The sequence below is a fragment of the Ahaetulla prasina genome, chromosome 13 (genome assembly GCF_028640845.1).
Source record: "Ahaetulla prasina isolate Xishuangbanna chromosome 13, ASM2864084v1, whole genome shotgun sequence".
Lineage (NCBI taxonomy): Eukaryota > Metazoa > Chordata > Lepidosauria > Squamata > Colubridae > Ahaetulla > Ahaetulla prasina.
In genome coordinates, this window is record NC_080551.1 from 16,433,949 (window position 1) to 16,460,850 (window position 26,902).

The 26,902-nt window shown below is 44.4% G+C and overlaps 1 protein-coding gene and 1 long non-coding RNA gene across 4 annotated transcripts; one reads left to right on the forward strand and one right to left on the reverse strand.

The window, feature by feature from the left end:
• Positions 1-321: 321 nt before the first annotated feature.
• Positions 322-17,521, reverse strand: RAMAC (RNA guanine-7 methyltransferase activating subunit). Of its 3 annotated transcripts, none has more exons than XM_058156504.1 (4): positions 17,419-17,521; positions 15,094-15,240; positions 7,635-7,811; positions 322-1,109 (listed from the first exon to the last, which is right to left on the reverse strand). In XM_058156504.1, exons 2-4 carry the CDS (start codon positions 15,228-15,230, stop codon positions 908-910), a joined length of 516 nt encoding a protein of 171 aa, XP_058012487.1. In that variant the 5' UTR covers positions 15,231-15,240; positions 17,419-17,521; the 3' UTR covers positions 322-907. The 3 variants fall into 3 exon arrangements, with proteins under 3 accessions (XP_058012487.1, XP_058012486.1, XP_058012488.1); XM_058156503.1 differs by having other exon boundaries at positions 15,094-15,295; positions 17,419-17,517; XM_058156505.1 differs by having other exon boundaries at positions 17,423-17,440.
• A 125-nt stretch (positions 17,522-17,646) lies between these two features.
• On the forward strand, positions 17,647-23,167 carry LOC131184721 (uncharacterized). The gene is made up of 3 exons (XR_009152026.1): positions 17,647-18,385; positions 18,639-19,024; positions 21,616-23,167. It is a non-coding gene; the product is annotated as an uncharacterized LOC131184721 (long non-coding RNA).
• The last annotated feature ends 3,735 nt before the right edge of the window (positions 23,168-26,902 follow it).

A 26,902-nucleotide genomic window follows, 5' to 3' on the forward strand; every position in this document is an offset into this window, starting at 1 on the left:
GTCTGAATATTGATCAGGTGACCATGGGGATGCTCCAACGGTCGTTAAGTGTGAAAAACGGCAACAAGTCACTTTTTTCAGTGCCGTTGTAATGTGAACGGGTCGCTAAACGGACTGTTGTAAGTTGAGGTCTGCCTATACTAGCTGCGGCATTTGTTTTGCTTGTTTTTGTAGTTGCTTCGAGAATTCCGCTGATCAGAACAGAAGGTTCTATGTCGAATAAAAATAAATAAATAATCCAGCCCTTCGTTGCGTCTTATTCCATGTATTATTCCACCGCCCACTTTGCTGAAATTGGAGCACAGATAAAACGGGACGCCGTTTAATTATAACGAATTTTAGCTTTAATGCAAAAAAACCAAACAGAAACCCTTCGAAATGCAGCACGTTTTACAGTCATCTCCCTGTTTATGTGACATTTTAGCTTAATCGCTTGCAAATTAAAACTTGGAAGGGTAATCGCCTTACACAGATAAACACAGGAACAAGCCGGAGCGTAAACAAAATAAAACCCACAAATGCAACCAAGTATTTTCCCTCCACCCCCTCCCCCATCATGACGTATTACCGATATCCATCACGGCGTTCGTCACTGGTAACAAAACTGCATGAGTCAAGACTCGGAGAAGATCAGCTCCCCTAGGCCAAAGTCGGATTCTCCCGACGGCTCCTGTTTCCTTCTTCGCAAATTAGACGTCAAGATCAAAACCAGCGGAGTGACAAACCCGCCGCTTAGCTGCTCCCCTCCAGCGTCACGACCCTCTCTTGACTTCTGGGCTTAAACGTATTTGCATATAAACACACAAAAGATTTCTACGCGATGAATGAACGTTTGAAATACAACAAAACGAAGGGAACCCCAGCGGCTGCTCTCGCTTACGCCGAAATGCCAAGGCAGGCTGGCGTGCTAGTAGCGGCCGTACCGCGGCTCCTGGAAATACGACCCGTAGCTGCGCTGCGGCCAGCCATGTTGTTGATAGGACGGCTGCCCGTGTTGGTGCTGCTGATAGTTCGTGCCGTAGCCTTTGTCGTGCCACTGCTCGGATCTGTAGCCTCCTGAGTGGTCGTATCGGTGTCCCCTGTTTCGGAATTGCCGTCTGTCCCTGAATCTGTGAAAAAGGGGAAATGCGGCACACAAAGACACAAGATTTATGCTCACAGTTACATCATCTCCGTTATCTATCCCGGCACAGCGCATCCATTTCGAAGAAGGAAAAAAAATACGACAGGTGGAACTTGACTTACAGATAATTGAGCCCGATGTTGATGTTGCTAAGTGGAACATTGGTTAGGTGAGTTTTGCCCCCTTCTTTTACGACCTTTCTTGCCACATCTGTTAAGTGAATCGCTGCAGTTGTTAAGCCGGTGACACGGTTGTTAAATGAAGCCGGGTTCGCCACTGATTTTGCTTGTCGGAAGATCGCAAAAGGGGATCCTGGGACCCCAGGACACTGTGACCATCATAAGTATGAACCGGTTGCCAAGTAATTTTGATCACACGACCGGGGAGGGGATGCTGCAACGGCCATTAAGAAACGTGAAAAACGGTAGTAAATCACATTGTACACATTGAAAGGTCACTAAATGAACTGTTGTCGAGGACTAGCTATATTACAGTCATGCTGAGCGAAATGGGCTTAGTCTATGTAAATGGAGGATTAATTTGTTACATATTTGCGTTCTCCGCAACGTGAAGATGTTGGGTTTCTGTCGTTTAGGACAGGGGTCTCCAACCTTGGCAACTTTAAGCCTGGTAGACTTCAACACCCAGAATCCCCCAGACAGCAAATCTGGCTGAGGAACCCTGGGAGTTGAAGTCCACAAGTCTTAAAGTTGCCAAGGTTGGAGACCCCTGATTTAGGAAATCTTTGGAGAGCGATGAATTTAGAATTTGGACTGAGCCACTTCTTTCCCCCATCAACTAATTTAATCAGCTGTCGCTCTGGGTAGTTCCACTATCATTCTTATTTCTCCCGACTGGAATTGAGGTGGGGCGGGGGGGTTTCTAGTCCTCCTCACTAGGGACACGGTGGCTCAGTGGCTAAGATGCTGAGCTTGTCAATCGAAAACTCGGCAGTTCAGCGGTTCGAATCCCTAGCGCCGCGTAATGGGGTGAGCTCCCGTGACTTGTCCCAGCTTCTGCCAACCTAGCAGTTCGAAAGCAGGTAAAAAAGGCAAGTAGAAAAATAGGGACTACCTTCGATGGGAAGGTAACAGCGTTCCGTGCGCCTTTGGCATTGAGTCATGTGCGAGGGAAACCTTTATCTTTACTTAGTCCTCCCCACCCAGAGTAGACTTCAGTTAACAAAGAAAGGAGACAGTAAAGAAAAAGGGGAATTAGCCCAAGCAGTGATAGGACAAAACTCAACTTCTTTTTCCTGGTTTTGATAAGGAGTCTGGAGGCTAAAACATATGATGAATGATTGAGGGAACTAGGTATGTTCCAATCTAACAAAGAGAAGGGCTAGGGGGTGATACGATAGCAGTCTTCCAGAACTTGAAGGGCTGTCACAAAGAAGAGGGAATCCACTGATTCTGCAAAGCACCTGAGGGGGTAGGGCAAGAAGTAACGCGTGGAATATCATTCAAGAGAGATTGCAAGCTTGAACAAAGGAGAAGTTTCCTGACAGTCAGAGCAATTAATCAGTGCAACAACTTATCTCCAGAAGCTGTGAATTCTCCCAACACTGGAAGTTCTCAAGAAGAGACGAGACTGGAATGCTATAGGATAGTGATGGCTAACCTTTTTGCCATCACGTGCCAGGAGGGGGAACGGAGGTGGTGGCTGCACACGCACGTGCCCACACCCGTAATTCTTTGTGACCCACTCCTGCGCATGCGCGCGTGACCCCCACCCCCACTCCTGGCACGCAATGGCTTGGTAGGCCCATTTTTCTCTCTCACCTGGCTCCAGAGCCTCTCTATGAGTCTGGGGAGGGCGAAAACTGCCTTTCCCATCCCCCCAGAGGCCCTCCGGAGGCCAGAAATGGCCTGTTTACCAACTTCTGGTTGGACAGGAAGTGGCTTTTTTGCTGTCCCCAGCCTTGAGACTCCTAGAGGCTCTGGAGGCTGGGGACAGCAAAAAACATCACTTCCTGTCCAACCGGAAGTTGGTAAACGGGCTGTTTCTGGCCTCCGGAGGGGTGGGAAAGGCAGTTTTTGCCCTCCCCAGACTCATAGAGAGGCTCTGGAGCCAGGTGAGAGAGAAAAACAGGCCTTCCCCACCACCACCCAGGCCCTCTGGAGGCAGGAAACAGCCTGTTTCCCTACTTCTGGTGGGCTCAGAAGGCCCGAAAATCAGCTGACCAGCGCGTGCATGCCCGCCGGAACTGAGCTCACGTGCCCACTGATATGGCTACACGCGCCACCTGTGGCACACGTGCCATAGGTTCACCATCACGGCTTTAGGATCTCCTTTCCTGGGCAGAGGATTGGGCTAGAAGACCTCCAAAGGTCCCTTCCATCTCTATTATTCTACGTTCTTGCCATCTGAAGATAGGCAGAAAAGGCAGTTAAAATTCAAACAAGCTCTGGAGGAGTTGCTGGGAGGGGCTGGTGCATTAATACTGGCAGATCCCAACTTGTCAGGTCTTCTCAACATCTCGGCTCTCTTCACAAGAAAAGCTAGGCTCGCTAACAGACAAAAATGATATAAAACACTGATGAACCTCTGAAGGGCCACGCCTTGCCCGCCCCTGTTCTAGAGAGACAAAGCCAAGAAACAAGTTGTTCTGAAGACTACATGTCACTTCTTGGCTGACATCATCTACACTCCCATGGAGAAAGAAGCCAACATCTAACTTCTTCATATCAATCTAAACTATTTCCGTAGCAATAGTAATAGCAATAGCACTTAAGATTTATATACCGCTTTACAGCCCCCTCTAAATGGTTGACAGAGTCAGCATATTGCCCCCAACAATCTGGATCCTCATTTTACCCACCTTGGAAAGATGGAAGGCTGAATCAACCTTGAGCCATTCAGGATCGAACTGCTGGCAGTCGGCAGAGTTAGCCTGCAATGCTGCATTGTAACCACTGTACCACCATGGCCCTTCCTTCCTTTTTTTTTTAATTTGAATTTATACCCCGCCCTTCTCCGAAGACTCAGGGCGGCTTACATTGTGTAAGGCAATAGTCTCATCCTATTTGTATATTTATATACAAAGTCAACTTATTGCCCCCCCAACAATCTGGGTCCTCATTTTACCTACCTTATAAAGGATGGAAGGCTGAGTCAACCTTGGGCCTGGTGGGACTCAAGCCTGCAGTAATTGTAATTGCAGGCAGCTGTGTGTTAATAACAGGCTGCATTAGCCTGTTGAACCACTTCCCAGCCTTTCCTTCCTTCCTTCCTTCCTTCCTTCCTTCCTTCCTTAGCAATAGCACTTATATACTGCTTCACAGTGCTCTACAGCCCTCTCTAAGTGGTTTACAGAGTCAGCCTATTGCCCCCAACAATCTGTGTCCTCATTTTACTGACCTTGGAAGGATGTAAGGTGGAGTCAACCTTGAGCCGGTCAGGATCAAACTGCTGGCAGTGAGCAGAGTCATTCTAACCACTGCGCCTCCACAGCTCCTTTAACTTAGTGCCCTATTTCTGCTTCAGCTATTCTAAGATGTAGAACACGGATCACTTGCCAAGGATATATTGCCCTTTCTGTGTTTGTCTCTCCCTGCTTGTCCTAGGTTTTTGTTTTTTTGCCTGGTCTCGCTACAGTCCACTTTCCCTAACACCCTGAGATTCTGTATGAGCATCACAGCAGGCAGTCTAAAACCCAGCGTTTTCTACTGTTTTGCAAATGCCAACCGCCAATTTTAAGTTCAAGCTAATGGCAGAGGCAGAATCTAAAGCCAGGAGGAATAGGATCCAAAGATGTCTGCGAGGGGTAACATTTTAAGTGCCCTGGGGGGGAAGGAGCAGAAAAGTGCATATTTAGCAGTTACCAAGAATCACAAATAATGAAGATCACTATTGGTGACCATACCACAAAAAAAGATGTTGAGACTTTGGAAAAAGTTCAGAGAAGAGCAACTCAGACAATCAAAGGCCCGGAGACTAAACCATTTGAAGAACAGCTGCAGATTTTGGGTCTGGCTAGTCTAAAGAAAAGAAGAATTAGAGGTGACCTGATAACAGTCTTTTAGTATTTGAGGGACTGCCACAAAGAAAGGGACGTCATATTATTCTCCAAAGTACCAGAGGGCAGGACTGTTATGGTCTACCAGCAGCCTGCGGAGCTGGCAGTGGAGTCGGAAGGTGAGGAGGCTGGGGAGGACAATAGGCCAGTCCTGGGGAAGGCCCGGATGAGGGTTCTGTGTCAGAGGCAGAGATGGGGCCAGGGCCATCTGGAAGTGATGTGCAGACTACAGAGCCTCCAGAGGTGGACAGCAGAGAGCAGAGTAACAGGAGGAGCCTGTTCCTAGTGGACGCATGCGAAGAGTTGCCAGAAGGCAAGAGCAGCTAAAGCAAAAAGGATGACTTGGGAGTAAGGCCAGGAGATGATTGGCCCCTCCCATAAGGCTTAAAAGACCAGCAACAGCTCTTGGACTCTTTGTAGGAAAGCAACATTGCTAAATCTGTTTTTAGTCAGTGTCTCGTTTCTGAACTTTGTGGGGCTTTGCCAAGAAAGGCCTTTGGCAGGGTGCCAAAGAAGATAAAGGTTTGTGATAAGGCCAAAGGACTTTTTCTGAATGGCTTGTTTTGAAATTAATTTGGACTAAGCTGAGAATGAAGTAATTCTCGGCTGTTCTAATAAAATATGTTTGTTTAGGACTGATTGTGTCTGTAATAACTATTTGGGCCTAGGTCACAAGGACAAGAAACAATAGTTGGAAACTGATCAAAGAGAGAAACAACCTGGAATTAAGGAGAAACTTGCTAACAGTTAGGACAATTAACCGGTGGAACAGCTTGCTACCAGAAGTTGTGGGTGCTCCATTACTGGAGGTTTTTAAGAAGAAACTGGACAGTCACTTGTCTGAGATTGTATAGGTTCTCCTGCTTGAGCAGGGGGCTGGACTAGAAGACCTCCAAGGTCCCTTCCATCTCTATTCTAGTCTAAAAAAGATAAACACGATTATTTAAAAATGAGTATAGGTGCTGTTTTTTTGACTATCAGGAAAAAAAAATACTCTGTTGCTCAGCACAATTCTCTCTCTCTCTCTCTCTCTTTTTTTTGGTAAATAACCATGCCAAGCTATTTGGCAGGTCAGCTATTTGGCTATTTGACTGGAATTCTTGTCTCTGCCAAAAAACATCCTACTTCACCACCAGTAAACAATTGGGTGCCATGTTTTCAAAAGTTTCAGTTCATTGCTCTTAGCCTGAAAAGCTCCTCGCTTTGCATCAGTTGTGACGCTGCAGGCAATGTCAGTTAAAGAAAGGTTTCAAGTCTCAAAGGTGGGGGGCGGTTTTGGGGGGGGGAGGAAAGCCAACTGGACTGAGTTTTTTTTAGGAAGAAGACAATGACATTTTATTTCCCCATCCAGGAAGCTTCATCAGTTCTACTGGATGGTGGGGGAGATGGAAGGACGGGTACTGACAGTTGAGATTAGTTGGGAAGGGGGTGGGTGGGATCAGGGGTGAAATCCAGCAGGTTCTGACAGGTTCTGGAGAACCGGTAGCGGAAATTTCAAGCAGTTCGGAGAACAGGCAAACACCAACTCTGGCTGGCCTCAGAGTGGGGAGGGAATGGAGATTTTGCAATATCCTTCCAACTGGAATGGGGTGGGAATGGGGATTTTGCAATATCCTTCCCACTGGAGTGGAGTGGGAATGGAGATTTTGCAATATCCTTCCCCCAGGAGTGGAGTGGGAATGGGGATTTTGCAATAACCTTCCCCCAGGAGTGGGGTGGAATTGGGGATTTTGCAACATCCTTCCCCCAGGAGTGGGGTGGGAATGGGGATTTTGCAGTATCCTTCCCCCAGGAGTGGGGTGGGAATGGAGATTTTGCAGTATCCTTTCCCCTGCCACGCCCACCAAGCTACGCCCACAGAACTGGCAGTAAAAAAAATTGGATTTCACCCCTGGGAGAGATGGATGGTGTGTGTCGGGGGAAATGGAAAGATTGCCTTCCTTTGCAGTCATCTGGGTTTTCACGCTCTGCGACCTTCAGGGTGGCCTGAATCAGAGATGTGGAATCTTCTTGAAACAGCCAAAAGGACCGACATTGCAAACTGGGGTCCCTGACTTTCAACAGTTCATTTAGTGACCATTCGGAGTGGCAAGATCACTGAAAAAAGGGACTTGTCAACGTTCCTCACACAACCATTACAGCATCCCCACGTGATCCAAATTCAGACCAACTCACATTTATGACGGTTGCCGTGTCCCGGGAGTCCCCCTTCGCAATCTTCTGACAAGCAAAAGTCAATGGGAAATCCCGACTCATTTAACACTCATTGTTTACTAATTTGACAAGCGCAGTGATCCACTTAACAACGGTGTCAAGGAAGGTCGTAAAATGAGGGGGGGGGAACTCACTTAACGGACGTCTCACTGAGCAACAAAAGTCTTGGGCTCAATTGTGGTCTCAAGTCGAGGACCACCTGTACAGTGTCTACATTTTTTCCCACCCATATAATAAAAACTTTTTTTAAAAAAAAAAGAAAAAAAGCAGCTGTAATACCGATCTCTGTATCGCTGGTTATCGCCCGATCTATTTCGCCAGTCTTCTACTAAGGGTGGCGGATCAGCGGGACGTTGAACATACTTCTGATACTCCTCATCTTGGGAAGTAAATCGATGGGCAAACTTATTTTCGTAATTCTGGAGGATCTCCGACACAGACGGCACACTCGGGTCTCTGAAAGTTCAAAAAGGATCTCATGAAACGTCCGTAAAAGTTAAGACATTAAAGTTACCGACAAACTGGGTTTGCAAGATGTCCTTTGAAATAAGGGGGCATCCCTGGCCTGCTCTCGAGTTGCCATAGGCCAGTGGGGGATGGGAAACCGGCAAAATGGCACAGCAGCCAAAGACAGATACACATTCCATGCTTATCTCACTCAAGGCTGTATCCCAGGGTTACCTACAGCAGCTGAGGAGAGTGACTCTACAACCCGGGGAAATTGCTCCATTGGTGAATGTGATTGATGACACACCCTGGGGGGGAGGGGGGGAAACAGGGTCATAATTGGAGTGTAAATTACGAAGGGTCAGAGCTGACTTCACTTGGGAACATGTCTACTTAAAGCTCCTAATAAATAACTGGATTTCTTTTGAAGCTTGGCTTGAGACTCATGATTTAACTGTTGGAACCCTGACAGGGGTATTTTTATGGAAGAAGGGGACATAAACACAATCAATAAATATGCATTCAGTTAGCCCTCGACATACGGACATAGAACCATGAATGGGATGATCCAAGCGAGGGAGAGGAGGCACGTCTTGTTGAGCCCATTTGGGATGAGTTTGACCCTGTGGCTCCCGAGGACGTCGACAGGTTGTTGGGGAGGCTGCACGGCACGACATGTTTACTGGACCCGTGTCCTTCCTGGCTGGTACTGGCCACTCAGGCGGTGACACGAGGCTGGCTCCAGAGGATTATCAACGCTTCTTTGTTGGAAGGGGTTTTCCCTGCCGCCTTGAAAGAGGCGGTGGTGAGACCCCTCCTTAAGAAGCCCTCCCTGGACCCAGCTATTTTAGGTAATTATCGTCCAGTCTCCAACCTTCGCTTTGTTGCGAAGGTTGTAGAGAGTGCCGTGGCGCGACAGCTACCCCAATACCTGGATGAAGACGTCTATCTAGACCCGTTCCAGTCCGGCTTCCGACCCGGATACAGCACGGAGACAGCTTTGGTCGCATTGGTAGATGATCTCTGGAGGGCTAGGGACAGGGTTATTCCTCTGCCCTGGTCCTATTAGACCTCTCAGCGGCGTTCGATACCATCGACCATGGTATCCTGCTGCACCGGTTGGGGGATTGGGAGTGGGAGGCACCGATATCGGTGGTTCTCCTCCTATCTCTCCGACCGGTCGCAGACGGTGTTGACAGGGGGCAGAGGTCACCGCGAGGGGCCTCACTTGTGGGGTCCCTCAGGGTCGATTCTCTCGCCTGCTGTTCAACATCTACATGAAGCCGCTGGGTGAGATCATCAGTGGTTTCGGGGTGAGATACCAGCAGTACGCTGATGATACCCAGCTGTACTTTTCCACCCCGGGCCACCCCAATGAATTTGTTGAAGTGCTGTCCCGGTGTTTGGAAGCCGTCACGGGTCTGGATGGGGAGAAACAGGCTCAAGCTTAATCCCTCCAAGACGGAGTGGCTGTGGATGCCGGCATCCCGATTCAGTCAGCTGCAGCCGCAGCTGGCTGTTGGAGGCGAATTATTGGCCCCAAAGGATAGGGTGCGCAACTTAGGTGTCCTCCTGGATGATCGGCTGTCGTTTGAAGATCATCTGACGGCCGTCTCCAGGAGGGCCTTCCACCAGGTTCGCCTGGTTCGGCAGTTGCGCCCCTTCCTTGATCGAGATGCCTTATGCACAGTCACTCATGCGCTCGTTACCTCTCGCTTGGATTACTGTAATGCTCTCACATGGGGCTCCCTTGAAGTGCACTCGGAGGCTCCAGTTAGTCCAGAATGCAGCTGCGCGGGTGATAGAGGGAGCTACTCGTAGCTCCCATGTAACACCGCTCCTGCGCAGACTGCACTGGCTGCCTGTGGCCTTCCGAGTGCACTTTAAGGTGTTGGTTACGACCTTTAAAGCGCTCCATGGCTTAGGACCTGGGTACTTACGGGACCGCCTGCTGTTACCACATGCCTCCCACCGACCCGTACGCTCCCATAGAGAGGGACTTCTCAGGGTGCCGTCCGCCAAACAATGTCGGCTGGCGGCCCCCAGGGGAAGGGCCTTCTCTGTGGGGGCTCCCACACTCTGGAACGAGCTTCCCCCAGGTCTACGTCAAATACCTGACCTTGGACATTCCGTCATGAACTAAAGACACATCTCTTTATTCGGGCTGGCCTAAATTGGATTTTAATGGGAAATTTTATTAATTTTAAACGTGGTTTTTAGTTTATGGTAATTTAATTTCAGGCTAATTTTAAATAAGTTTTTTAAATGATATTTTAACTTGTATATTTGTATTGCTGGTTTTATCTTGCCTGTACACCGCCCTGAGTCCTTCGGGAGAAGGGCGGTATAAAAATCAAATAAAATAAATAAATAAATAAATAAAATAAATGAAGGAGTCCAAAATTTATGTTGCTACCGTGTTTCCCTGAAAATAAGCCCTCCCTGAAAATATTTAAACGCATGCGCAGCCGGTCCCTGGCATTTCCTCTGGTTACGGCTAGGGAGACAGAGCTGGAAATCAGGTAAGACGGCAAGAGGAGCCCCGTCTTGCTCCACGCGCCCCCAAATAATAAGACCTCACCAAAAATAAGGCCAAGCACTTATTTCAGGGTTCAAAAAAATATAAAGCAGGGTCTTATTTTCAGGGAAACACGGTAAGTGAGACATTTGTTAAGTGAGCTTTTGCCCCGTTTTGCAACTTTTCTTGCCACATCTGTTAAGGGAATCACTGCGGTTGTTAAAATTAGTAACACGGTTGTTAAGTGAATCTGGTTTCCCCGTGGACTTTCTTTGTCAAAAGGTCGCAAAAGGGGATCACGTGACCCCCCCCCAAAGAGAGACAGCAACCGTCATAAATGCGAGTCAGCTGTCAAGCATCCGAATGTACATCATGTGACCGTGGGGGATGCTGCAGCTGTCATAAGTTGTCAGGCTGCCTCCGATTATATTTAGGAAAGAAGACACCTTGACTTCATTTGCAAATAAAGAAAAGTACTTTTACTAAATACATCATGACTGCAGCAGTATAAAGTTGGATCTGAGACAAAATACGGCTAACATTCCATATCCCATCGTTTAGTCCCTCCTCCCCCCAAGAGGTCAGCAGGTCTGGTCCAATGCCAGCTCGTTCTTGGCCCCCGTGGTAATCTTCTTCCGCAGGTCTCTGGCTGTAAATCATCTCAGGAATGCAATGTCCGTTGAAAGTCCGTGCTCTAACATTCCTGTTGAATTCAAACTATCAATCTCCCCTCCCCTTTATCTCATGTCAGACAACACTCTTAAAGGGCCCTCTCTACTTAAACTGAATCCATGAGCTATTTACATTACACATAAAAACCCCATTGCAATCTAACTACTGAATATAAAGAGTACAGAAGGGTGTGAGGATTGGAGTGGAGGCTGACATAAGTGGTCGTAAATCACCTTTTTCAGTCCCGTTGTAACTCTGAACGGTCTCCAAGCTAACTCTTGTAAGTAGAGGACTATCTGTATAGAGCTGAGGAAAATGGCTCTCTCAGACCTGGCGGAAAAACTGCTCATTTTTGAAGCTGGATAACTTCTAAAATCACACAGAATTAAAAACTGTACCATCTCTGATCCATCAGGCTGGATTAAGCTCTCCAGCCATGTTATTCACCCTATCAATCTTCCGAGTATTTTATCTGCTTTTCTTACAGCCAATATACAGTGTACAGTTTTGTTCTGGCTGAGGTAAAGCAGGCTTGGCAAGTAGTCGCAGGGTTTCGGTCTCCTGAAAGCCTGATTGATTCGAAGTAGAACTGGGATAGGAAGGAAAAAAACAACAACAACCCCAAACACCCACACAGTCTAAAATGTATTTCTGTGCTTCGAGTCACAGGGAGTCGGTGACACGTTTGACATTTACTCTTCTGCAGCTTTCAACAATGTGAAAGGATTTCACCAATTGTGGGCAGGCTATTTATGCAACTGCTATAGAAAGATTTTCCTAGAGAATAAGGTTACTATCCCAGTTTGTGACCAACAGGGTTGCAACCCAACAAGAAAAACACAGACTTCAGAGGATAATTAGAACTGCAGAAAAAACAATGGCTACCAACCTGCCTTCCATTGAGGACCTGTATACTGCACGAATCAAGAAGAGGGCCGTGAAAATATTTGCAGATCCTTCGCATCCTGGACATAAACTGTTTCAACCCCTACCCTCAAAACGACGTTATAGAGCACTGCACACCAGAACAACTAGACACAAGAACAGTTTTTTCCCGAAGGCCATCACTCTGCTAAACAAATAATTCCATCAACACTGTCAAACTATTTACTGAATCTGCACTACTATTAATCTTCTCATCGTTCCCATCACCAATCTCTTTCCACTTATGACTGTATGACTGTAACTTTGTTGCTGGCAATCCTTATGATTTATATTGATATATTGACCATCAATTGTGTTGTAAATGTTGTACCTTGATGAACGTATCTTTTCTTTTATGTACACTGAGAGCATATGCACCAAGACAAATTCCTTGTGTGTCCAATCACACTTGGCCAATAAAAAAAAAAATTCTATTCTAATCTCTAGGTTATTTCTAAAGCGTGGTTTGATCATTCGGCTGTTTTTAGCTTTTTTTTTTTTTTTTTTGCAATCTTGTAAACTCATCCTCAGGATAAATTTCCAAGGTAAGCTAATACACCTCAAATACATTTTTGGCTGAGGGCTCCTTGAGCTCTCGGAGCTCGCTTGTTTTCTTGTAGACATTTCTGTTCTGACCTTGGCTCCCCCTTAGAAAAGGAAGGAAGCAGGAATTGGTCCTGGCAAAACCTCTTTTATTTACGTGACGGTGAATTACTTTCATTCACAGTCAGCAAGGTTTGGCCAAACAGTTTTTCAAAGGAATATTTCTCCATACACCTTATCTCGCTTGGCAAACTGCCATGTAATTTGTTTCCAAACGCAGAGTAAGGCAAAACTTGGCACAGAGTCTCTTAAGAGTCACGAACAAAACTTTCCACTCTTGAAACTACCGAACTAAAGAATTGTTTCCTGCAAAAGCCCCCTTCCCGTTCGCTCTTCTTTTGTTTCCTATCATCTCCAAGGTGTGGCTTTACTCCTGAGTCGACCCTGCTTTCTGAGTTTTTCTTGTCTTCTGGCAGCTCTGCGCATGCGCACACTGGGAACGGGTGCCAGCTGTTCCTCTGCCTCGCTGCTGTCTATCTCCCTTTCTGCCTCCGACGCAGAGCCCTCATCTGAGCTTTCCCCAGCCCATGTTCCTCCCCAACCTCCTCCTTGTCTGACTCTGCAGCCAACTCTGCTGGCCGCTGGTGGGTCACAACAATTTCATTACCCAAACTGGGTAGTATCATCAGTGCTCGTAAGGAGTACTGTTTGTGTTGTGCCTCGTCCTCCCTCCTCTCCTCAGCCGGACCCCTCCCGTCTCCACCCGAGTTTGATAATGAAAATGAATGGCCTGTCATGCCTCCAGCCCCGGCCCTGGCCCCATGCCCAGAGAGGATGTCAGGAGTGAACAGACAAGCCCGATAAACTTCACTCCTACAGCATGTGAGCAGGAAGCCAGCCACGTGCTGGAATTACTGACAGCAGATCCAGCTGAAGATCCAGAATTCAAAGTGGGAGGATCCTCGCTTCCGGAGATCTGAGAGGAGACGCCAGCAGAAGGAAGGGAGGGGCAGGCCTGGATAAATGCTGAGTCATGGAGCCACACCCCACAGCCTATATAAAGGACCTGCTTTTGGCATTCCAACCTTGAGTCAAGCAAAGTCTTATCTAGTTTGCTGATATCGGACCCTATCGCTGAAGTCACACCTTGGACTCCTGCCTGCCCTGATAAACCTCGAAGGAATTTGGCAAGCTGCAGAGGCTTCGTTGCCACGTTTGATACGGACTTCCTTGACCCGGTCGTCGGAGGGGGAGGGGGACACGATGATAGTTTGCTGTCAGTTTCTATTCTGGTATATTGCCTATCTATGTGGGTGGGGATGGACCAGCAGTCAAGACACCAGAATAGAAACTGACAGCAAACTGCACTCCTTACTAGCACTAATGATGTTACCTAGTTGGGTAATGAAACGTCTACAAGAAAACTACCAAGCTCAGAGATTACCAAGGACCCCACATTTCAACCCTGAGCTACAAATATTCTCCTTTATTGGTACATTTTGGTTGGTATTCATGCAGATATATTTATTGCATGTTTGCTTATTCATGTATTCATTTATATCGCACCTTTATTTTTTTACAAAGAAGTCGGCAAACCTATCCAACACACTTTCCTCCTCCTATTTTTCCCAAAACAACAACCCTGTGAGGTTTGTTGGGCTGAGAGAGCGAGAGGGAGAGAGAAGGGGGGACTTGGTTCAAAGTCACCTAGCTGGCTTTGCATGCCTAAGGCAGGACTAGAACTCAAAGCCTCTTGCTTTCTAACCTGGTGCCTCAACCACTAGACTGATAGGCCTAAAGTTACTTGTCTGGTTGTACCCATATATTGAACTTATCTACCTCAATCTTAAACCATTAATCTGTTTGCAAAGCTAAATTATATTAGTTTATTCAAAAACCATGGATAAATAAGCCATCAGGCATCCATAAACATCTACAGCTGTTTACAGTTTTATTAACATTACCATTTATATAAAGGTTTTTTCAATTTTCCTGTATGGAAACCCTGTTTTCTTAAAAAGACAGCATTTGGAGAGCAGCTTACAATTAAAATGATTTTTTTTTAAAAAGTAACTGAAATGTATAAACAGGGACAGGAAAGCAATAGCCATTGTGGTAAACATATTAGAGGTACTATAAATAAATCAAGTTGTTATTATACCAATTATACAGATCAGAATATAGCAAATACTCTGCTGCAGCCAATTCAATTACTGTAAATTGTCTTTCTAATCTTAGACATAATATTTGGTCTCTTGCCTTTACGCACTTGAACAAACAGAGTAACACGGGCAGATAAACTTTTATAAATTCTCATCATACTGCATCTGTAAACCATTAACATAGGTAACAAGACATAATCACATTTTTATCAGGGAAAATGTAGAAAGGATTTACATGTTGATCTATAAAGCTATTTCAGGATGATATCCACAAAAACAAATATTTTTAATCCTGAAACATACAAACACAGACATTTAGGATAAATGGACCTTAACTGCTGTGGAGCGAGCTATATTTAGGCTTTATGGCTTGTTCTGCATTCTGTTATCTTGGTTTGGGGCTCTGCATAATTATGACTCCCCACAGTCATCCAACAAAATTTTAAGATAAGGAGAATGTTAACAGACAGACCTGTTCATCCAGTCTTCAACTATAGGAGGTGGATTGGCAGAACACTGCAGGTATTTTTGGTATTCCTTATCCTCTGTAGTGTATCGATGAGCAAACATACTTTGATAATTCTGAACAATCTCAGTGGTAGAAGCCATTCTGGAATTTCTGAAAATATATATATATATATATATATGTATAAAATCCCACCATCTGTTATTTCCTGAAAACAAAACACCTGTGTAAATGTTAAATTTGATATTGTCGACAATCTGGCCCTACAAAACCAATTCAACATAACAAAGCTTCTCTTTTCTATATTAAGTGACAGCTGTCCTTTAAGGACTGTGAGCCCATAAAACATGTACTGTGTTTCTCCCAAAATAAGACTGGGTCTTATATTAATTTTTCCTCCAAAAGATGCATTATGGCTTGTTTTCCAATTAGGGCTTATTTTGGGGTAAATACAGTACTAAATGCTTCTGTCTGTTGACCATCTTAACTGGGGCTTATTTTTTTGGTTAGGGCTTATATTACGAGCATCCTGAAAAATCATGCTGGGGCTTATTTTCCAATTGGGTCTTATTTTTGGGGAAACAGGGTAATTACTCTGAAAGAGTAACTAATGAAACACACTATTTTGTTTCAAAAAAGAGCAGATCAAACAGTACAATATTGTTTAACTACCCTTGTACATCATCTTCAGACACATTGTCTCAAGGAGGTATCAAGACAATCTTTAAAAGACATTGCAGAAAGTAAATTATCAAATTGTCATAGCTGTCCAACAAAAGGCATTGAAAGTAACAGTCAACCCGAAGGGGGAAAAAAAGTTTGAATAAAAGCAGAGAAGAAATGGAATAGAATACTCGGGCTCAAAGAAACGCAGCTTCTGAGCCCACACAAAATACTCCATTTCCCCTTCAACTATAGCCATGGAGAAATTTCTTGAGGTCTGGTGCCTTGGGGATGAGTTTACTGGAAGCCCCTTCATTTCTAAGTAAATCTGATCAGGACCAAAATTCAGAAGGGCAGGGGAAATATTTACAGTCGCTCACAAAGAGAGCAGGAAGTCAAGCCATCCTCCCCCTCTCATTGCAAATATCCAGCATTTTCTATTTTAAAAGGATGCATTGATCTAGGGATAGTAGTTAGGCTAGAGATCAGAAGAACGTGACTTGGCAGTCCTCCTGCCTTGGGGACGAAGCCAGCTGGGTGACTTTGGGCCAGTCACTCCCACTCAGCCCTAGAAAGAAAGCAAGGGTAAACCAATTTCCAAAAAAAACCAAAACACTTTGTCACGAAACGGCAGGGAATAGTCAAAAGCAGACTTGAAGGCATGCACCCAACACTCACACTCATATACAACTTACGGGGTCTCTAGCCATAAAAAAAAATTCCTGTTACAAGTATAATTCTGGGAAAAGCTTTGACGGCTACTAAACCTTAGGGATATTTATATTTATATTTCCTGCCTAAGCAGGGGGTTGGACTAGAAGACCTCCAAGGTCCCTTCCAACTCCGTTATTCTATTCTATTCTAAATTGTTCTCCATAGCCCCAGAGGGCAGGGCAAGAAACAATGGATGGAAACTAAACAGAGAGAAGCAACCCAGAACTAAGGAGAAATTTCTTAATGGTGAGGACAATTAACCGGTGGAACGGCTTGCCACCAGAAACTGTGGGTGCTCCATCACTGGAGGCTTTTAAGAAGAGGCTGGACAGTCACTTGTCTGAAGTGGTATAGATTCTCCTGCTTGAGCAAGGGACTGGACTAGAAGACCTCCAAGGTCCCTTCCAGCTCTATTCTAGTCTAAAATCATTGCAATTTCTGCCATCATCAGAGGCAACCGGGCTCTTTAAAACAACTGCAAAGGAAGAGATAAGGCAGCAGGCGGTTGCCTTCCTGTCTTTTGCTTCCCCCCCTCCCCCAAGACCCGGAGCTACTGCTGTAGATCCAGAAATTACACAACGGGGTTGTCATCATCACACAATGACACAACGAGTCACCCGTATGTGGGTGGGGGTGGATAGTAGGATCAGAGGGAGGGGAAAAAGAAAGCCAGCCTGAGCTGATCCAGATCCCGCTTCCACCCTGCCCTTCTCCCCCTCCAAACGCTCCTGGGGGGAGGGAGGGAAGGGGGGGGGGCAGCTGCAGAATCCTTGCAAGATCCAGAGGACTAGCTCCTTGGCGCAAAAAATCAAAACAATCCAGGGGGAAAAAACAAAACAAAAGGGGACTCCAGTGAACGCCCGGAAGGCCGTTTTTAAAGCCCCACCCCATGCTTTAAAATAAGCAATTATTATTATTATTATTAATAATATTATCATCATTGCAGCTTATTACCCACAAAGCGAGGCAAAGGGAAGAGATGCCCCCTCGCCTTCAATCCAATGCCGGGCCCCGCCTCCTTTCCGCCCGTTCCTTCCCGGACTTCCGGTCCCGCTTGGCCCCGCCTCCTGGAGGGCCGGCCCCGAGGCCGTGGGTGGGCGGGGCGGATCGGTGGGCGGGGCTTCAGCGCAGTATAAAAAGCAGGCTTCTCGCGCGAGCGTCTCATTCGGGTGGAGTCTGAACCAGGGGCGGGTGTGGCGTTTAGTTGTTTTTTTTGCTTTCTTTCCCTTTTAAGTTTGACGGGTTAAGTCTCAGTTCCAGCGGGGAGAGATGAAAGCAAGGTTTCTGTTTTAGGCCACGGAGGAGTTAATTCCCTCAGCCCGCTGAGCAAGTCAGCTTCCTAAAAGTTGCAGGAATTTTGCCTGTAACTTTTTTTAACTGGAGTTTCTCCTATGGCAACTCCCCTTAAAATTAGAGAAAGGACAGCAATGCCCTCTGAGAAGGCGGGCTGACTGGCAGGAGCAGCTCTAAGCTACAGCTGAGTCTTTGGCACTGGTCCTGGGGTGCTTCTGAAAAGACTTCTGAAAAGTGTAATAAAAAAACGGGGGGGGGGCAGCAGTAAGTTTATGAGCCAGTGCATTCAGGGAAGGCTTGACACATAGAATAACAGAGTTGGACGGGACCTTGGAGGTCTTCTAGTCCAACCCCCTGCTTAGGAAGGAAACCCTACACCAGTTCAGACAAATCTTCTTAAAAACTTGCAGTGTTGGAGCATTCACAACTTCTGGAGGCAAGTGGTTCCACTGATTAATTGTTCTAACTGTCAGGAAATTCCTCCTTAGTTCTAAGTTGCTTCTCTCCTTGATTAGAATAGAATAGAATAGAATAGAATTTTATTGGCCAAGTGTGATTGGACACACAAGGAATTTGTCTTGGTGCAGATGCTCTCAGTGTACATAAAAGAAAAGATACGTTCATCAAGGTACAACATTTACAACACATTAGTTTCCACCCATTGCTTCTTGTCCTGCCTTCAGGTGCTTTAGAGAATAGCTTGACTCCCTCTTCTTTGTGGCAGCCTCTGAGATATTGGAAGACTGCTATCATGTCTCCCCTAGTCCTTCTTTTCATTAAAGAAGACATACCCAGTTCCTGCAACCGGTCTTCATATTTACCCTCGTTTTAGCCTCCAGTCCCCTAATCATCTTTGCTGTTCTTCTCTGCACTCTTTCTAGAGTTTCGACATCTTATTTACATCGTGGCGACCATCGTGCCACCATTCTGGCAGCTGCTGCACACAACTGGCTCATATTTAAATGACTGTCCACTACGGCTCCAAGATCCCTCTCACAGTGACTACTACTGAGCAAGGTACCACATATTTTGCATCTGGTGCATTTTGTTTCTCTTGCCTAAATGTAGGCAAGAGAAACAACTAGACATGAACAACATCTACATACTGTGCAAAAGAGACAAGAAGGCAAAAAGGGAACTACAGCAACAAAACGGTTCTTCACCAGCAGTCAACCTATCCAGATGAGCGTGGATGAACTCCCAAGATGAACATCGGATCTACAGTCAAGAAGTCGACAATTCCTCAGCCAAGGAGTAGCCAAACAAGGTAACAGTAATCAGCCTAATCAAAGAGCTTCTAAGATTGCAGCCCCAAACACTGATTGGGTAAACCACCAGAATATAAACTGAAAGGCTCTCTGGTGGCTCAACAGACTAAGCAGTCTGTTATTAACACAGCTGCTTGCAATTATTGCAAGTTCAAGTCCCACCACGCCCAAACCCACCAGACTCAGCCTTCCATCCTTTATAAGGTAGGTAAAATGAGGACCCAGATTGTTGGGGGCAATAAAAGTTGACTTTGTATATAATATACAAATGGATGAAGACTATTGCTTAACACATTGTAAGCCGCCCTGAGTCTTCAGAGAAGGGCGGGATATAAATTCAAATAATTTAAAAAAAAAAGCAAATCCCACTCCTTACTAGCACGGATGATGTTACCTAGTTTGGGTGATGAAACGTCCACAAGAAAGTAACTAAGCTCGGAGCGCCTCAAAGACCCCCTCATGTCCTAGGACTGGACGCCAAACACAGTAAAAATGCTAACAACAATCTGAGGATAAATCCTTGGAAGTCTTGGCTCCATACAGGTAGTCCTCAGTCTAGGGTCACGATTGAGCCCCAGATTTCTGTTACTAAGTGAGACATTTGTTCAGTGAGCATTGGCTCATTTTTTACGACCTCTCTTGCCATGTTTGTTAAGTGAATCCCTGCAGTTGCTAAGTGAATTTGGCTTCTCGGCTGACTTCGCTTGTCAGAAGGTTGCCAAAGGGAATCGCATGGCCCGGGGCCAATGCCACCGTCATAAATATGAGTCAGTTGCCAAGCATCTGAATTTTAGTCATGTGACCTTTCAGGATGCTGCAACAAATGTCTCACTTAGTAACAGAAATCTGGGGCTCAATCGTGACCCTAGACTGAGGACTACCTGTATGGAGCCAACGGTTGTAAAACAATGGTCATAAGTCCCTTTTTTCAATGCCATCCTAACTTTGAACGGTCACTAAACGAACTGTCGTAAATCGTGAACTACCTGGATTAAGTTTTACTCTCAGAACAGCTTTTAGGCTTCAGTGTTCTCCTTACCAGGTAACTCTGTCTGGAATCAATATTTTTCATCATCGCACAATTGAAATTATGTCTAGAGACTGGGAATGTTACAATACCTTTTAAATAAACACTTTAAAACAAACAAACAAAAAAATTCCCAGTCCATGATGGACTGAATTTCCAAAACAATGCCTATTAGAAGAGCCTTTTTTAACCCTGACCTTTAAATGTTAACTGCTTGTGTTTTTTTAAAGTTGTTTTTATGTTGAAGAGCAGACATTGTTAAAATGCATGTCCTTGTGTCTAGCTGTTTTGGTGTTCAGTAAAACAATTAATGTCCAGGATGTGAGAGGTCTGTAGATATTTTCACAGCCCACTTTTTGACTCCTGCAGTATTGAGATGGGATTAACTCTTCTGTAATTGTATAATTCTTCCCTTCCCTCTACTTTCTTAATAGTACCTGTTTCCTCCCTTATAGTGATAATAATTTTCCAATTATTTTAATTTTATTAAGTTGGCATATCATTTCCCCACATAGTGCTTTGAACTAGGAAACATGGAGAACCTATTAGTTGATCAAGAACTCTAATTCAGATCACTCCAGATTGCAATATTCTTATTCTTGAAGATTTGCGTACATTTTTTTGGGTTTGACTTTATCATGGTATAACTGATGTCAGTTACGTTGTGATAAAATCAAATCCCAAAAAGGGAATTCTTGGAATCTTGGCCACCCAGACAAATTATCCATCAATAGACAGATAAATTAAATTGAAAAACCATTCAAAAGTGGTAATAAAAAGTTAATGCTGTAGGCTACTGGAGAAGATGTGATCTGATCTTCTTGTTTCTTCTTAGCTGTTTTATTTCCTCCTTTGAATGGTGTGTAAATCTGCTTTATCTCTCTGTTTCTGTAGATGGCTAATTTGTCTGGGTGTCACGCTTCTAGGAATTCTCTAATGTTCTTGGATTTAGCTTGGTCCAGAATACAAAAAAGGGCCGGAATAGCTCAGGCTGTAAGGAGCCTGTTATTAGAACACAATAGCCTGCAATTACTGCAGGTTCAAGCCCGGCCCAAGGTTGACTCAGCCTTCCATCCTTTATAAGGTAGGTAAAATGAGGACCCAGATTGTTGGGGGGGCAATAAGTTGACTTTGTAAATATACAAATAGAATGAGACTATTGCCTTATAAACTGTAAGCCGCCCTGAGTCTTCGGAGAAGGGCGGGATATAAATGTAAATAAAAAAAAATAATACTCATATTTCCTCAGCTGTAACTATGGTTGCAACCGTGTTGTGAACTTAAGAAATCCTCATGACTTCTGATTGCTTGTTGGAGTTCATGGAAGTTCTGTGCTGGCCCTAGCTATGTTTCCTGGTAAAATACATGGGAAAATCCCACTGGGGGAGGGGGGGGCCAAACCCACTTAGGGTTAGAGTTAGGTCTCCATGAATTTGGAGAACAAAATGGATATTGCCAATGGTTTCATAGCACATTGGTATGCTTATTTACCCTATCTATATTTCCTGGTAAAATTTCATGGAATATTACTGATTTGTTCAATTTCTTCTTTTTTAAAAAAAGTAACACACAAGTTGGACTATAAGAAAGGCTGAACGCCAAAGAATGGAGGCCTTTGAACTCTGGTGCTGAAGAAGACTCCTGCAAAGAAGAGGAAGTCAAACTATTCTCCAAAGCCCCTGAGGGTAGAACAAGAAGCAATGGGTGGAAACTCATCAAGGAGAGAAGCAACTTAGAACTAAGGAGAAATTATCTGACAAGTTAGAACAATTAATCAGTGGAACAACTTGCCTGCAGAAGTTGTGAATGCTCCAACACTGGAAATTTTAAAGAAAATGTTGGATAACAATTTGTCTGAAATGGTGTAGGGTTTCCTGCCTGGGCAGAGGGTTGGAGTAGAAGACCTCCAAGGTCCCTTCCAACTCTGTTATTATTATTATTATAAGTCCCTTGGATTGCAAGGTGATCAAACCTGGTCAATCCTAGAGGAGATCAACTCTGACTGCTCTTTAGAAGGCCAGATCCTGAAGAGGAAACTCAAATACTTTGGCCACCTAATAAGAAGGAAGGACCCATTGGAGAAGAGCCTAATGCTGGGAACAATTGAGGGCAAAATAAGAAGGGGATGGCAGAGAACGAGGTGGCTGGATGGAGTCACTGAAGTAGTCGGCGTGAGCTTAAATGGACTCCAGAGGATGGTAGAGGACAGGAAGGCCTGGAGGAACATTGTCCATGGGGTCGCAATGGATCGGACACAACTTCGCAACTAACAACAAAACAAATACACACACACACACACACACATATCCTCATCCAGATTCTAGTAAATGTGCTGCAGATGGAAGCTTTTCCGTCTTTTTCTTGTATTCCTGAAAAAAAGAGTTTTTTTAATAGTTAAGATTTAAAGATCATATTTAAAAGAAGTATAGTGTCAGCAGTACACAAGGCTCAGCCTGAAATCACACTCAATATTCAAAAAAGTAAATCATAAGAACTATGGCATCGCTACACCATCCCATCTAGATATAGTGGGAGGAGGAAGTTGTTTTAGATATGTTTGCCAGCTTGCATTATGTATAAAATAATAATAAAGGCAGGATAGGAGTAAAATTTAAAAAACCATCTAGAATCACATTCTAGATCTTGAAAGGCATGAGCCAAATTCATGCAAATTCCCCCCCCCCATCAACTGTCTTTAATGTGATCATGTCTTTTCCATATTTTGGAACAATAGTATCTCGGCATTCCTGTCCAGACATATCTGGAAAATGACAGGTTGAAGGTAACTGATGTTGACTGGGTGTATAAGGGGAAAAGTCATGAGGCATTTTGGAAGTACATTTAAAACAGATGGACAAAGCAATGGGAAAGCTGAGCCAAGTACATACCAGATGGACTTGGACGTATTTAAAGAGTTGAGTGAACATTACTTTCCTACTGGGTGAACAAAAATCGAACTAACTTATCCTCAACCTAATTGAAAAAAATTAAACAGACAATGGCATTGTGTGTGTGTGTGAGAGAGAGAGAGAGAGAGAGAGATAGAGAGGGAGAGGGAGAGAGGGAGAAGGAGAGAGAGTTGGAGAGGGATGGAGGGAGACTATTGGAGAGGGAAAGAGTTGGAGAGGGAAAGAGAGAGTTGGAGAGGGAGAGATAGGGAAAGGGAGGGGGAGGGAGGGAGTTGGAGAGATTTGGAGAGGGAGTGGGAGGGAGGAGGGAGAGAGGAAGTGGGGGAGGGGGAGAGGGAGAGAGTTGGAGAGGGAGGAGGGAGGAAGAAAGAGAGTTGGGAGGGAGAAAGGGAGAAAGAGAGAGAAGAATACAATACATACAAGATAGACTCATAATAACTCATAAGAACCTTCCGTCGCGAGCTTAAAACACATTTATTCATCTGCGCAGGACTGGATTAGATTTTAAATTTATACTGGTTTTAAATGGGTTTTATTATTTATATTGCTTTTAATAATTCGGCCATGTAGAATAAGTTTTTTAACTGTTATTTTAGTCTGTATTTATATGTGCTTTTTACTTGCCTGTGAACCGCCCTGAGTCCCCTGGGAGATAAGGCGGTACATAAATGTGATAAAATAAATAAATAAATAAATAAATAATATAATCCTTATATATGAGTCTGGACAGCCACTTCTCTGGAATGTTATACTTGTGCAGGGGCCTAGAAGACCCCCAAGGTCCCTTCCAACTCTAATCCTATTCTATTCTATTTAGACATGGAAGCCTAACTGTGCACTTCCTAGTTCTTGAAGGGGTAACTTCAGCAATTGCCTCTTGCGTATAGTCACTCATGCTCTAGTCGCCTTGCGCTTGGATTACTGCAGTGCTCTTTACAGGGGACTCCCCTTGGCAACCAACTGATCCAGAACACAACAGTGAATGCAATTCCATGGGCACACATACCTTATGTTGATATACCAAAGTCCATCCACATAACATCGTCTGCAAGCTGTATCGGGGTATTTCGGGGTGCAATTCGAGGTCTTTTTCTTGGAACTACAAAGCCCTTCATGGCTCAGGGTCACATTGCTTGTAAGACAATCTACCTCCAATGACATCAACCCATCCAACAGGATCAAAGTTTTGATCCAGTAGGATCAAAGATCAAACTTTGGGACATGCTATTTGGTGATGTCATCTGGCAGGAACTGGGCTTTCTCTTTTATTTTTCTCATGGTCTGGAATAACATCAGCCAAGCTTTTAGTTAGCCCTGACCCTGTGTGACCATTTTTTGGAAAGCATGAAAGATCTGTTGTTGTTGTTTTTTCAAGCATTTGATCTGGGATGAGTTTTGTCTTTGGACAGCTCTGGGTTTGTCCCTCATTCTTCTGGATGCTGGTTTTTTTCTGCTTTGTTTTTATTATGTGGTCTTTGTAGATTTATTATTGTCCTGGATAACGTACGTCACCCTTAGACACACGCTCAGGGCCACGACGTAAACCGCTAAAGATAATTAATGAATCAGTATTAAAAATTAATCTGTAGCATTTCAATTTGCAATACGCAGGCTTTGCCCGCGCGCCGGACGATGTCCACTGGAATTGAGAAAGGAAGCATTAAAATGTTAAACTGTCTAGTTGGTTTGAAATATGGGCCTCTGTTCATTACATGAGTTTGGATTATGAATCTCTGATGACACAGAGACGGATATTTTAAGCAGATGTCTGCAATTTTTCTCAGGCATGGGGATTTGAGTGACAAGAGGCTGAGATTTCAAAAACACCCAAATTACAGGCGTATGGGAAGAAGAAGAAGAAAATACTTTGCAGAATGAAATGATTTTGTTATTTAATTAGCTTGGAAATGAGGCTGCTTTCTTCCAAAATTGCTTTTCCTTTATATAAATATATTCTATTTTGTTCTTCTGCTGTTTATTGCTTTGTCTATCAAAACATTCCGGATAATACATAGGCTTGAGAAATTGGGAAGGCCTCTTAAAGAATATCTTCCTGTGTGGCAACCTACTGAGTTCCCACAGCTGGGTTATAATATGATTTCTTTGCTTGCATCTTGGCATATTATATGACTCCTATCAAATGGCTTTCCTTCGATAAATCAGGGTTCAATAAACCATGGCTTCTTGTAATGCATGAACTCACGTTGAAATGGGTTTCAGTAAACTGTAATACAATTTGATGTAGGTTTAGCATGGTGTGTGAAACCTAGGATTGCGGAATCTAGACTACTCAATGAAGTCTGATTAAGCAGATGATGGCTTAGTGCAGGATATGAAACCTGGCTTAACTTTGGCTTAGTAAAAAAAAATCACGACTAAAACGAGTCTTGATCGAATGTTATCTGCAAGCACGGCTGGGGCAATTATAAAAACCTGAAAAGAACTTTTGGATCAGACCTATGTAATCCATTCTCACAGGGTCTGACCATCTCTGCTAGCATCCAACAGATGGCCGTCAGAGGTAATCCCACAGCCACCAACACTAATAACCATGGATGTCCATGATTTCCATAAACTGGTCCATCTCTTTTTGGGAGCCAACCAAGCTGATAGCTGCCAGTTTGCTTGCTGTATAATTGCATCTTGTGAGAAGGTGCTACATAGGGTTAAGCTGCAAGACAACAACCTCCCTCTTGTGTGTGAGTTCCAGAAAAAAAAGGCAGAACTCCAAGAGAGAAGGAGAAATATCATCAATGACTTGGACGAGGGGATAGATGGGGAACGCATCAAATTTGCAGATGACACCAAGCTGGCAGGAATAGCCAACACTCCAGAAGATAGGCTCAAGATACAGAAGGATCTTGACAGACTTGAACATTGGGCGCTATCTAACAAAATGAAATTCAACAGTGAAAAAAGTAAAGTTCCACATTTAGGCAAGAAAAACAAAATGCACAGGTACAGTATATATGGCACCTTGCTCAATAGTAGTAACTGTGAGAGAGATCTTGGAGTCCTAGTAGACAACTATTTAAATATGAGCCAGCAGTGTGCAGCTGCTGTTAAAAAAAGCCAACACAGTTCTAGGCTGCATAAACAGAGGGATAGAATCAAGATCACGTGAAGTGTTAATACCACTTTATAAGGCCTTGGTAAGGCCACACTTGGAATACTGCATCCAGCTTTGGTTGCCACGATGTAAAAAAGATGCTGAGACTCTAGAAAGAGTGCAGAAAAGAGCAATAAAGATAATTAGGGGACTGGAGGCTAAAACATGAAGAACGGTTGTAGGAACTGGGTATGTCTAGTTTAAAGAAAAGAAGGACCAGGGGAGACATGATAACAGTCTTTCAGTATCTGAGGGGCTGCCACAAAGAAGAGGGAGTCAAGCTATTCTCCAAAGCACCTGAGGGCAGGACAAGAAGCAATGGGTGGAAACAAATCAAGGAGAGAAGCAACTTAGAACTAAGGAGACATTTCCTGACAGTGAGAACCATTGGAACAACTTGCCTCCAGAAGTTGTGAATGCTCCAACACAAGTTTTTAAGAAGATGTTGGCTAACCGTTTGTCTGAAGTGGTGTAAGGTTTACTGCTCAAGCATGGGGTTGGACTAGATCTCCAGGGTCCCTTCCAACTCTGTTATTCTAAATATGATTTGAGGATCTGGTCTTCCAATCTCCTTCAGTAGCTAGAGCAGTATTTGCAAATATCTTTGGAAAGGAAAGCCATTAGTTGTGAAAGGACTTATAATTCTTAGGAGAGAAAATCCTCACAATTACAGGTAGTCCTTGACTTACAATAGTCCATTTAGTGACTACAAAATTATAATGCACTGAGAAATGTGACTTGGGACCATTTTTCACAGTTACGACCTTCGCAGCATCGCTATGACCGTGTGATCAGAATAAAGAGGCTTGGCAATTGGTTCATATTTATGACC

Bases quoted from the DNA above. Each gene is read 5' to 3' on its own strand.
- RAMAC (XM_058156504.1), bottom strand. From the start codon at position 15,230: ATGGCTTCTACCACTGAGATTGTTCAGAATTATCAAAGTATGTTTGCT. The intron at 7,812-15,093 runs GTCTGTCTGTTA...TTGAACTTTCAG, and splicing joins GTTGAAGACTGGATGAACAG to AGACCCGAGTGTGCCGTCTG. The intron at 1,110-7,634 runs GTATTACAGCTG...CCTTTTTCACAG, and splicing joins AACCAGCGATACAGAGATCG to ATTCAGGGACAGACGGCAAT.